The 11,711-nt window shown below is 40.6% G+C and overlaps 1 protein-coding gene across 1 annotated transcript; it reads left to right on the top strand.

Annotated features, from left to right (window-relative positions):
• The first annotated feature begins 567 nt into the window (after positions 1 to 567).
• On the top strand, positions 568 to 11,177 carry MAP1LC3C (microtubule associated protein 1 light chain 3 gamma). Its single transcript, XM_030868605.2, has 4 exons — positions 568 to 625; positions 732 to 787; positions 10,086 to 10,192; positions 10,958 to 11,177. The coding sequence occupies exons 1-4, from the start codon at positions 568 to 570 to the stop codon at positions 11,175 to 11,177; spliced, it is 441 nt and encodes a 146-aa protein (XP_030724465.1).
• Positions 11,178 to 11,711: the final 534 nt, after the last annotated feature.

The following is an 11,711-nucleotide window of genomic DNA, read 5'->3' as shown; positions in this document are numbered from 1 at the left end:
TATGTTGGTAAGCTTCAGAGTATAATATTACTTTGATACACACCTGGATTTTAACTCTGGCTTTATATCTTTTTATCTGGACAAATTACTCAACCGTTCTGGAATACCTATTTCTTACTGTGAAAAATAGCAGCATATTTCAGGGTAAGGTGAATTGATCTTCAACTTACTTCATTACTATAGTATTAAAATGTCCTGACACAAGACTGTTTCTATCCATAACTCCTTACCTCACAGGACCATTTATAGTGACGACCAATGCACTACATTGTAAATCTTAATTTCTTTAGCAAAGACAAATTTTTAAATGGCAGTGAGCGAAGTGACTTTCTTTAACCAGAAGAAGGTGGCTGTTCCATTCCCATGCTCAGAACTGACCTGCTCCTGCCCAGGGAGGGGGAATCTGGAAAAGGGAGGGATGGAGAAGGCTGATGTCACACAGCCCTACATAAAAGCCTCCTTTGGGATCCTACAGGCAGTTTGGAAGCAGCTGGAAGAATGAGTTAGGTCCTGGTTGTGAGATTTTTTTTTTTTTTAAATCACACACAGACACAGCTGTTGAGCAAAATGCAGACTCCACAGAGAAGCCCAAGCCTCAGACCTTTCAAGCAAAGAAAGAGCTCAGGTAAAGTTCTCAGAATAGCTGGGTTTTGGCCCTTGAGACAGGGAGACAAGAAGATACAGGCTTCTGTTCCATGCTGACGTGTTCATTTAATCTTAAATGTTCACAGCAACCAGAAGGGAGGAAGTTGCTGGAATCCTAGTGAAGTTCCCTGGCAAGATCCCGGTAAGACATTGAACGCCTCAGGGGACGCCTGTGATATCCTGTTCTTTGAGAAAGCAAAACCCAGGGAGAGACCTTCAAGTTGGCAGAAGACTAAGACATGGAGATCACCTTCCTCCCCACAAATACATCAGAAATGCATCCACACGTGGAACAACTCCTACAGAACACCTACTGAACAATGACAGAAGACCTCAGACTTCCCAAAGGCAAGAAACTCCCCGACGTACCTGGGTAGGGCAAAAGAAAAAAGAAAAAGCAGAGACAAAAAAATAGGGATGGGACCTGCACCAGTGGGAGGGAACTGTGAAGGAGGAAAGGTTTCCACACACTAGGAAGCCCCTTCACTGGAGGAGATGGGGGGAAGCTTTGGAGCCATGGAGGAGAGCGCAGCAACAGGGGTGCAGAGGGCAAAGCAGAGATATTCCCGCACAGAGGATCGGTGCCGACCAGCACTCACCAGCCCAAGAGGCTTGTCTGCTCACCCGCCGGGGCGGGCAGGGACTGCAGCTGAGGCTCAGGCTTCAGAAGTCAGATCCCAGGGAGAGGACTGGGGTTGTCTGCGTGGACACAGCCTGAAGGGGGCTAGTGCGCCACAGCTAGCCGGGAGGGAGTCCAGGGAAAAGTCTGGAACTGCCTAAGAAGCAAGAGACCATTGTTTCGGGGTACGCGGGGAGAGGGGATTCAGAGCACTGCCTAAATGAGCTTCAGAGACAGGCGTGAGCTGCGGCTATCAGCGGAGACCCCAGAGACGGGCATGAAACGCTAAGGCTGCTGCTGCAGCCACCAAGAAGCCTGTGTATGAGCACAGGTCACTTTCCACACCTCCCCTCCCGGGAGCCTGTGCAGCCTGCCACTGCCAGGGTCCCGTGATCCAGGGACAACTTCCCTGGGAGAACAAATGGCGTGCCTCAGGCTATTGCAACGTCATGCCGGCCTCTGCCGCCGCAGGCTCGCCCCGCATCCGTACCCCTCCCACACCCCCACCTGACTGAGCCAGAGCCCCCTAATCAGCAGCTACTTTAATCCCGTCCTGTCTGAACAAAGAACAGATGCCCTCAGGTGACCTACACGCACAGGCAGGGCCAAATCCAAAGCTGAACCCCAGCAGCTGTGCGAGCAAAGAAGAGAAAGGGAAATCTCTCCCAGCAGCCTCAGGAGCAGCAGATTAAATTTCTACAATCAACTTGATGTACCCAGCAACACCGGAATACCTGAATAGACAACGAATCATCCCAAAACTGAGATGGTGGACTTTGGGAGCAACGATATATATTTTTTCCTTTTCTCTTTTTGTGAGTATGTGTATGCTTCTTTGTGTGGTTTTGTGTGTATAGCTTTGCTTTTACCATTTGTCCTAGGATGCTGTCTGTCTGTTTTTTGGGTTTTTTTAGTATAGTTTTTAGTTCTTCTTATCGTTGGTGGATTTGTTTTTTGGTTTTTAAATATCTTTGTTGGAGTATAATTGCTTTACAATGGTGTGTTAGCTTCTGCTGTATGACAAAGTGAATCAGCTATACATATACATATATCCCCATATCCCTTCCGTTTTGCATCTCTCTTCCTCCCACCCCTCTAGGTGCTCAAAAAGCACCAAGCTGATCTCCCTGAGCTATGTGGCTACTTCCCACTAGCTATCAATTTTACATTTGGTAGGGTATATATGTCCATGTCACTCTCTCAGTTTACCCATCCCCCTCCCTATATCCTCAACTCCATTCTCTATGTCTGTGTCTTTATTCCTGTCCTGTCCCTAGGATCTTCAGAAACTTATTTATTTAGTTTTTAGATTCCATATATATGTGTTACCATACGTAATTTGTTTTTCTCTTTCTGGCTTACTTCACTCTGTATGACAGACTTTAGGTCCATCTACCTCACTACAAATAACTCATTTTTGTTTCTTTTTATGGCTGAGTAATATTCCAATGTATAATATGTAATATTCCACATATTTATCCATTCATCTGTCAATGGACACTTAGGTTGCTTCCATGTCCTGGCTATTGTAAATAGAGCTGCAATGAACATTGTGGTACATGACTCTTTAAAATTATGGTTTTCTCAGGGCAAATGCCCAGTAGTGGGATTGCTGGGTCGGATGGTAGTTCTATTTTTAGTTTTTTAAGGAACCTCCATACTGTTATCCATTGTGGCTGTATCAATTTACATTCCCACCAACAGTGTAAGAGGCTTCCCTTTTTTCCACACCCTCTCCAGCATTTGTTGTTTGTAGATTTTCTGATGATGCCATTCTAACTGGTGTGCGGTGATACCTCATTATAATTTTGATTTGCATTTCTCTATTGACTAGTGATGTTGAGCATCCTTTCATGTCCTTTTTGGCAATCTGTATATCTTTTTTGGAGAAATGTCTATTTAGGTCTTCTGCCCATTTTTGGATTGTGTTATTTGTTTTTTTGATATTGAGCTGCATGAGCTGCTTGTAAATTTTGGAGATTAATCCTTTGTCAGTGGCTTCATTTGCAAATATTTTCTCCAATTCTTAGGGTTGTCTTTTCATCTTGTTTATGTTTTCCTTTGCTGTGCAAAAGATTTTAAGTTTCATTAGGTCCCACTTGTTTATTTTTGTTTTTATTTCCATTTTTCTAGGAGGTGCGTCAAAAAGGATCTTGCTATGATTTATGTCATAGAGTGGTCTGCCTATGTTTTCCTCTAAGAGTTTTATAGTGTCTGGCCTTACATTCAGGTCTCTAATCCACTTTGAGTTTATTTTTGTGTATGGTGTTAGGGAGTGTTCTAATTTCATTCTTTTACATGTAGCTGTCCAATTTTCCAAGCACCACTTATTGCAGAGCCTGTCTTTTCTCCATTGTATATTCTTGCCTCCTTTATCAAAGATAAGGTGACCATATGTGCACGGGTTTATCTCTAGGCTTCTATCTTGTTCCATTGATCTATATTTCTGTTTTTGTGCCAGTACCATACTGTCTTGATTACTGTAGCGTTGTAGTATAGTCTGAAGTCCAGGAGCATGGTCCTAGAGCTCTGTTTTTCTTTCTCAAGATTGCTTTGGCTATTCAGGATCTTTGGTGTTTCCCTACAAATTGTGAAATATTTTGTTTGAGTTCTCTGAAGTATGCCATTTGTAGTTTGATAGGAATTGCATTGAATCTATAGATGGTTTTGGGTAGTATAGTCATTTTCACAATGTTGATTCATCCAATCCAAGAACATGGTATATCTCTCCATCTGTTTGTATCATCTTTAATTTCTTTCATGAGTGTCTTATAGTTTTCTGCATACAAGTCTTTTTTCTCCTTAGGTAGGTTTATTCCTAGGTGTTTTATTCTTTTTGTTGCGGTGGTAAATGGGAGTGTTTCCTTAATTTCTCTTTCACATTTTTCATCATTAGTGTATAAGAATGAAAGAGATTTCGGTGAATTAATTTTGTATCCTACTACTTTACCAAGTTCATTGATTAGCTCTAGTAGTTTTCTGGTAGCATCTTTAGGGTTCTCATGTCATCTGCAAACAGTGACAGCTTTACTTCTTCTTTTCCAATTTGGATTCCTTTTATTTCTTTTTATTCTCTGATTGCTGTGGCTAAAACTTCCAAAACTATGTTGAATAATAGTGATGAGAATGGACAACGTTGTCTTGACCCTGATCTTAGAGGAAATGCTTTCAGTTTTTCACCATTGAGAATGATGTTGGCTGTGGGTTTGTCATATATGGCCTTTATTATGTTGAGGTAAATTCCCTCTATGCCTACATTCTGGAGGGTTTTTATTATAAATGGGTGTTGAATTTTGTCAAATGCTTTTTCTGCATGTATTGAAATGATCACATGGTTTTTATCCTTCAGTTTGTTAATATGGTGTATCACATTGATTGATTTGTATATATTAAAGAATCCTTACATTCCTGGGATACACCCCAGTTGATCATGATGTATGATCCTTTCAGTGTGCTGTTTGATTCTGTTTGCTAGTATTTTGTTGAGTATTTTTGCATCTATGTTCATCAGTGATATTACCCTGTAGTTTTCTTTCTTTGTGTCATCTTTTTCTGGTTTTGGTATCAGGGTAATGGTGGCCTTGTAGAATGAGTTTGGGAATGGTCCTCCCTCTGCTATATTTTGGAAGAGTTTGAGAAGGATAGGTGTTAGCACTTCTTTATGTTTGATCGAATTCGTCTGTGAAGTCATCTGGTCATGGGCTTTTGTTTGTTAGAATATTTTTAATCATAGTCTCAATTTTAGTGCTACAGATTGGTCTGTTTATATTTTCTATTTCTTCCTGGTTCAGTCTCAGAAAGTTGTGCTTTTCTAAGAATTTGTCCATTTCTTCCAGGTTGTCCATTGGCATATAGTTGCTGGTAGTAATCTCTCACGATCTTTGGATTTCTGCAGTGTCAGTTGTTATTTCTCCTTTTTCATTTCTAATTCTATTGATTTGAGTCTTCTCCCTTTTATTCTTGATGAGTCTGGCTAATGGTTTATCAATTTTGTTTTATCTTCTCAAAGAACCAGCTTTTAGTGTTATTGATTTTAGCTATTGTTTCCTTCATTTATTTTTCATTTATTTCTGATCTGATCTTTATGATATCTTTCCTTCTGCTAACTTTGTGGGGTTTTTTGTTCTTCTTTCTCTAATTGCTTTAGGTGTAAGGTTAGGTTGTTTATTTGAGGTGTTTCTTGTTTCTTGAGGTAGGATTTTATTGCTATAAAATTCCCTCTTAGAACTGCTTTTGCTTCATCCTATGGGTATTGGGTCATTGTGTTTTCATTGTCATTTGTTTCTAGGTATTTTTTGATTTCCTCTTTGATTTCCTCAGTGGTCTTTTGGTTATTCAGTAGTGTATTCTTTAACCTCCATGTATTTGTATTTTTTACAGATTTTTTCCTGTTATTGATATCTAGTCTCATAGCACTCTTGTCGGAAAAGATACTTGATATGGTTTCAGTTTTCTTAAATTTACCAAAGGTTGATTTGTGATCAAGAAGATATGATCTATTCTGGAGAATGTTCTATGATCACTGGAGAAGAAAGTGTATCCTCTTGTTTTTGGATGGAATGTCCTGTAGGTATCAATTAAGTCCTTCTTGTTTAATGTGTCATTTAAAGCTTGTGTTTCTTTATTTATTTTTATTTTGGATGATCTGTCCATTGGTGAAAGTGGGGTGTTAAAGTCCCCTACTATGATTGGATTACTGTCGATTTCCCCTTTTATGGCTGTTAGCATTTGCCTTATGTATTGAGATGCTCCTATGTTGGGTGCATTAATATTTACAATTGTTATATCTTCTTCTTGGATTGATCTGTTGAGCATTTTGTAGTATCCTTCTTTGTCTATTTTAATAGTCTTTATTTTAAAGTCTATTTTGTCTGATATGAGAATTGCTACTCCAGCTTTCTTTTGTTTTCCGTTTGCATGGAATATCTTCTTCCAACCCCTCACTTTCAGTCTGTATGTGTCCCTAGGTCTAAACTGGGTCTTTTGTAGACAACATATATATGGGTCTTGTTTTTGTATCCATTCAGCCAGTCTATGTCTTTTGGTTGGAGCATTTAATCCATTTACCTTTAAGGTAATTTTTTTTTTTTTTTTTTTTTGCGGTACGTGGACCTGTCACTGCTGTGGCCTCTCCCGTTGCAGAGCACAGGCTCCAGATGCACAGGCTCAATGGCCATGGTTCATGGGCCCAGCCGCTCTGCGGCATGTGGGATCTTCCCGGACCAGGGCACAAACCCGTGTCCCCTGCATCAGCAGGCGGACTCTCAACCACTGCGCCACCAGGGAAGCCCAAGATAATTATTGATATGTATTTTCCTATTACCATTTTCTTAATTGTTTTGGGTTTGTTATTGTGGGTCTTTTCCTTCTCTTGTGCTTCCCGCCTAGAGAAGTTCCCTTAGCATTTGTTGTAAAGCTGGTTTGGTGGTGCAGAATTCTCTTAGCTTTTGCTTGTTTGTAAATGTGTTAATTTCTCCATCAAATCTGAATGTGATCCTTGCTGGGTAGAGTAATCTTGGTTGTAGGTTTTTCCCTTTCATCACTTTAAATATGTCCTGCCACTCCCTTCTGGCTTGCAGAGTTTTGCTGAAAAAATCAGTTGTTAACCTTATGGGGATTCCCTAGTACATTATTTCCTGTTTTTCACTTGCTGGTTTTAATAGTTTTTCATTGTATTTAGTTTTTCATAGTTTGATTAATATCTGTCTTGGTGTGTTTCTCCTTGGATTTATCATGTATGGGACTCTCTGCACTTCCTGGACTTGATTGACTCTTTCCTTTCCCATATTAGGGAAGTTTTCAACTATAATTTCTTCAAATATCTTATCAGTCCCTTTCTTTTTCTCTTCTTCTGGGACCCTTATAATTCGAAAGTTGGTGCATTTACTGTTGTTTCAGAGGTCTCTGAGACTGTCCTCAATTCTTTTCATTCTTTTTTCTTTATTCTGCTCTACGGTAGTTATTTCCAATATTTTATCTTCCAGGTCACTTATCCATTCTTCTGCCTCAGTTATTCTGCTATTGATTCCTTCTAGAGAATTTTTAATTTCATTTATTGTGTTGTTCATCATTTTATGTTTGCTCTTTAGTTCTTCTATGTCCTTGTTAAACGTTTTTTTGTATTTTCTCCATTCTATTTCCAAGATTTTGAATCATGTTTACTATCATTACTCTGAATTCTTTTTCAGGTAGAGTGCCTATTTCCTCTTCTTTTGTTTGGTCTGGTGCGTTTTTACCTTGCTCCTTCATCTCCTGTGTGTTTCTCTGTCTTCTCATTTTGCTTAACTTACTGTGTTTGGGGTCTCCTTTTCACAGGCTGCAGGTTCGTAGTTCCCATTGTTTTTGGTGTCTGCCCCTAGTGGCTAAGGTTGATTCAGTGGGTTGTGTAGGCTTCCTGGTGGAGGGAAGTGGTGACTGTTCTGGTAGGTGGGTCTGGGTCCTGTCTTCCTGGTGGGCAGGGCCACATCCACCAGTGTGTTTTGGGGTGTCTGTGAACTTAGGATGATTTTAGGCAGCTTCTCTGCTAATGGGTGGGGTTGTATTCACGTCTTGCTAGTTGTTTGGCATAGGGTTTCCAGCATTGTAACTTGCTGGTCATTGAGTGGAGCTGGGGCTTAGCGTTGAGATGACAGTCTCTGGGTGAGCTTTCGCCATTTGATATTACATGGAATCGGGAGGTCTCTGCTGAAGCAATGTCCTGAACTCGGCTCTCCCACCTCAGAGGCACAGGCCTGACACCAGGCTGGAGCACGAAGACCCTGTCAGCCACCCAGCTCAGAAGAAAAGGGACAAAAAAAGAAAGAAGGAAAGAAAAAACTAAAATAACATAAAATGAAGTTATTAAAATAAGAAATATAAAAAAAAATTTTTAAACAGAATGAAAGAAGAGAGCAACCACACCAGCAAACAAATCCACCAATGATATCAAGCGCTAAACACTGTATTAAAACAAAAAAAGTGGACAGAAGAACCATAGGACAAATGGTAAAAGCAAAGCTATACAGACAAAATCACAAGATAAGCACAACTCAATAAACCCACATTTTCCAAATAATCAATGCCAATGTTATAAAATCATGCATGAGTAAAAGATGCATACAAAGTACAATATGGACCAATGGACTGTAATGTTACACAGAGTATAAAAAGTCAATTTATATGGTTTCATATTCTGCATTACAACTAACTTTTAAGAAACTACCACTTGTTGAAATTTGGTGTAAAATAAAAGAAGAAAAATATCAATTAAATAAAAATGCTATTATGCTAAAATGCATTTTCCAATTACAAATACATGTGGGGCCAGATTTTCTTCATATAACTCAACCAAAGCAACATTTCATAACAGATCAAACACAGAAGCAGATATAAGAATATTCTTATATCTTATATTATTATAAACACATGAATGGATGCTCAACATCACTAATCATTAGAGAAATGCAAATCAAAACTACAATGAGGTATCACTTCACAGCAGTCAGAATGGCCATCATCAGAAAATCTACAGACAATAAATGCTGGAGAGGGTGTGGAGAAAAGGGAACCATCTTGCACTGTTGGTGGGAATGTAAATTGATACAGCCACTATGGAGAACAGTATGGAGGTTCCTTAAAAAACTAAAAATAGAACTACCATACGATCCAGCAATCCCACTACTGGGCATATACCCTGAGAAAACCATAATTCAAAAAGTCATGTACCACAATGTTCATTGCAGCTCTGTTTACAATAGCCAAGACATGGAAGCAACCTAAGTGTCCTTCGACAGATGAATGGATAAAGAAGATGTGGCACCTATATACAATGGAATATTACTCAGCCATAAAAAGAAATGAAACTGAGTTATTTGTAGTGAGGTGGATGGACCTAGAGTCTGTCATACAGAGTGAAGTAAGTCAGAAAGAGTATACAAATACCGTATGCTGACACATATATATGGAATCTAAAAAAAAAAAGTTTCTGAAGAACCTAGGGGCAAGAAAGGAATAAAGACTCAGATGTAGAAATTGGACTTGAGGACACGGGGAGTGGGAAGGGTAAGCTGGGACGAAGTGAGAGAGTGGCATGGACTTATATATGCTACCAAATGTACAATAGATAGCTGGTCAGAAGCAACCACATAGGACAGGGAGATAAGCTCAGTGCTTTGTGACCACCTAGAGGGGTGGGACAGGGAGGGTGGGAGGGAGATGCAAGAGGGAGGAGATATGGGGATATATGTATATGTATAGCTGATTCACTTTGTTATAAAGCAGAAACTAACACACCATTGTAAAGCAATTATACTTCAAGAAGGATGTTTTAAAGAAAAAGATGTGTTACATATACACAATGGAATATTACACAACCATAAAAAGGAATGAAATTGGGTCATTTATAGAGACTTTGATGTATCTAGAGACTGTCATACAGAGTGAAGTAAGTCAGAAAGAGAAAAGCAAATATCGTATATTAACGCATATATATGGAACCAGAAAAATGGTACAGATGAATTGGTTTGCAGGGCAGAAATAGAAACACAGATGTAGAAAACAAACGTATGGGCACCAATGGGGGAAAGTGGCGGGGGCGGGGGTTGATGGTGGTGTGATGAATTGGGAGATTGGGATTGACATGTATACACTAATATGTATAAAATAGATAACTAATAAGAACCTGCTGTATAAAAAAATAAATTAAATAGAATTCAAAATTTCACAAAAAAAGAACCCAGCCAATGACTTCCTTCTCTCTATTCCAAGTTCCTAAGACATAGAGAACTGAGGCGTATTCTTTGGCAGTTTCTTCAGAAGAGATGAAGGTCGAAACTCTTGACAGGTGACAGTGGAGCGCTATCCCAGGGAGAAGCTCTTGCCCTCACTGGACAAGACCAAGTTCCTGGTCACACAGGAGCTGACCATGACCCAGTTCCTCAGTGTCATCCGGTAGGTAACAAAGTGCTCATGGGGGTGTGTGCTGTGTGGCCCTGGGCTTTTTGGAACAATGAGAGATGGGATATGGCAGAGAGACAAGGAGAAGGATTTGTGCTTCACCTTTTCTCTTCAACTCTGCCTTTAAAAAGGATGATCTCATGATCAACCAATTTTAAAAAGATGTCCATTACCTTGCTACAACACTAAAATAAGTGAGAGCTCCCAATTTTGATGTACCAGCTATATTTTCTTTTGCTTCAACATTTTAGTGGTACTGTGTTTTAATTTCTGTCTTCAAATTTCTCTAAGAATTTTTCAAAGGAATCTTTGGAAAATGGTCCAAAGCCCTCTGTTTTCAAGATTTTAAAAGCCCAGTGACAGCATTTTACCTCTAAATATTTTCCCCTTTGTGGCAGGGCTTTGGATTATCCAGTGTTGGTTAACCACGTTCTGAAACTATTTCCTCTCCCACCCACAACATAAATTTAGCCCCTCCTAGCTGAGACTGGGGGTGTACTGGCTGTGCCTCTAACGTATGGTCTGAGGGTGGTTAGATAGGGCTAGCCATTACCAACAGATTCAGCTTGCTCTGCTATCAAAACAGTCTAAAGTTTGAGGATGACTGGGCTAGAGTGGGGAGGTGGAGGCATCTTGTGTCGATACGGCCAGACACTAGCCAGACAGAGGTAAGAAAGGCTATGGATCAGGGGTCATTCCCTTCCAGGTTAACTTTTTCCCTTCCTGCCCCCCCCACACACACCCTCTTCCGCAACCCAGGAGCCGCATGGTCCTTGGGGCCACTGAATCCTTTTACTTGCTGGTGAACGACAAGAACTTCGGAAGTATGAATGTGACCATGGCAGAGATCTACAGGGACTACAAGGATGAGGATGGCTTCGTGTACATGACCTATGCCTCCCAGATATTTGGCTGCTTGGGGTCAGCAGCCCCCAAGGATGAGAGCAACCTTGGGGGCAGGCCCTGCTATCCTCTATAATACGTATCCTCTAACCAATGCATTCACCAATGCAGGAGACACGGACCTCTTCCTGTGTGTGCAGTGATGGTCCAGGGGGCAAGGACGCCCTGCAGTGATCAGCACCGACCATGACAGTGAGGCAATGCCTGCCCTGTTTGCTTTTTGTGCTCGTGCTCTTTGGTGGCTCTTGAGAATTTTGTAAATAGTAAGTCTTTTCTAAGTGGTTAACTTGTGCAATGAGCTGGGGAGGTATTTTAAGCGTCTCCTCTGGTGGAAGCCAGGCTAGAGTCCCTTGAGGGGTTTGATCTCCCTGTTGTGGGCAGGAGTCACGTGTATGCTCGGGCATGGAGAACCTGAGATGTGTGGATAGTCTCTGTGGAGCTTAATGCAACCAGTGTGAACTGCCTCATGGTGGGGATGGTGGGGGGATGGGCACAGAGGGGAAGTGGTCTTATCTGTGTCATTAAAGAGATTATTGTTATTTCCACAGCATTCACTTGACTCGGTTATTTCCCCTTATATTCTTTTAGTCTGTCTATGCCACACAGATTT

The sequence above is a fragment of the Globicephala melas genome, chromosome 1, assembly GCF_963455315.2.
Source record: "Globicephala melas chromosome 1, mGloMel1.2, whole genome shotgun sequence".
In the NCBI taxonomy this organism is placed as follows: Eukaryota; Metazoa; Chordata; class Mammalia; order Artiodactyla; family Delphinidae; genus Globicephala; species Globicephala melas.
Note: the sequence above shows the minus strand (reverse complement) of the source record. Positions and strands in the feature narration are given on the sequence as shown.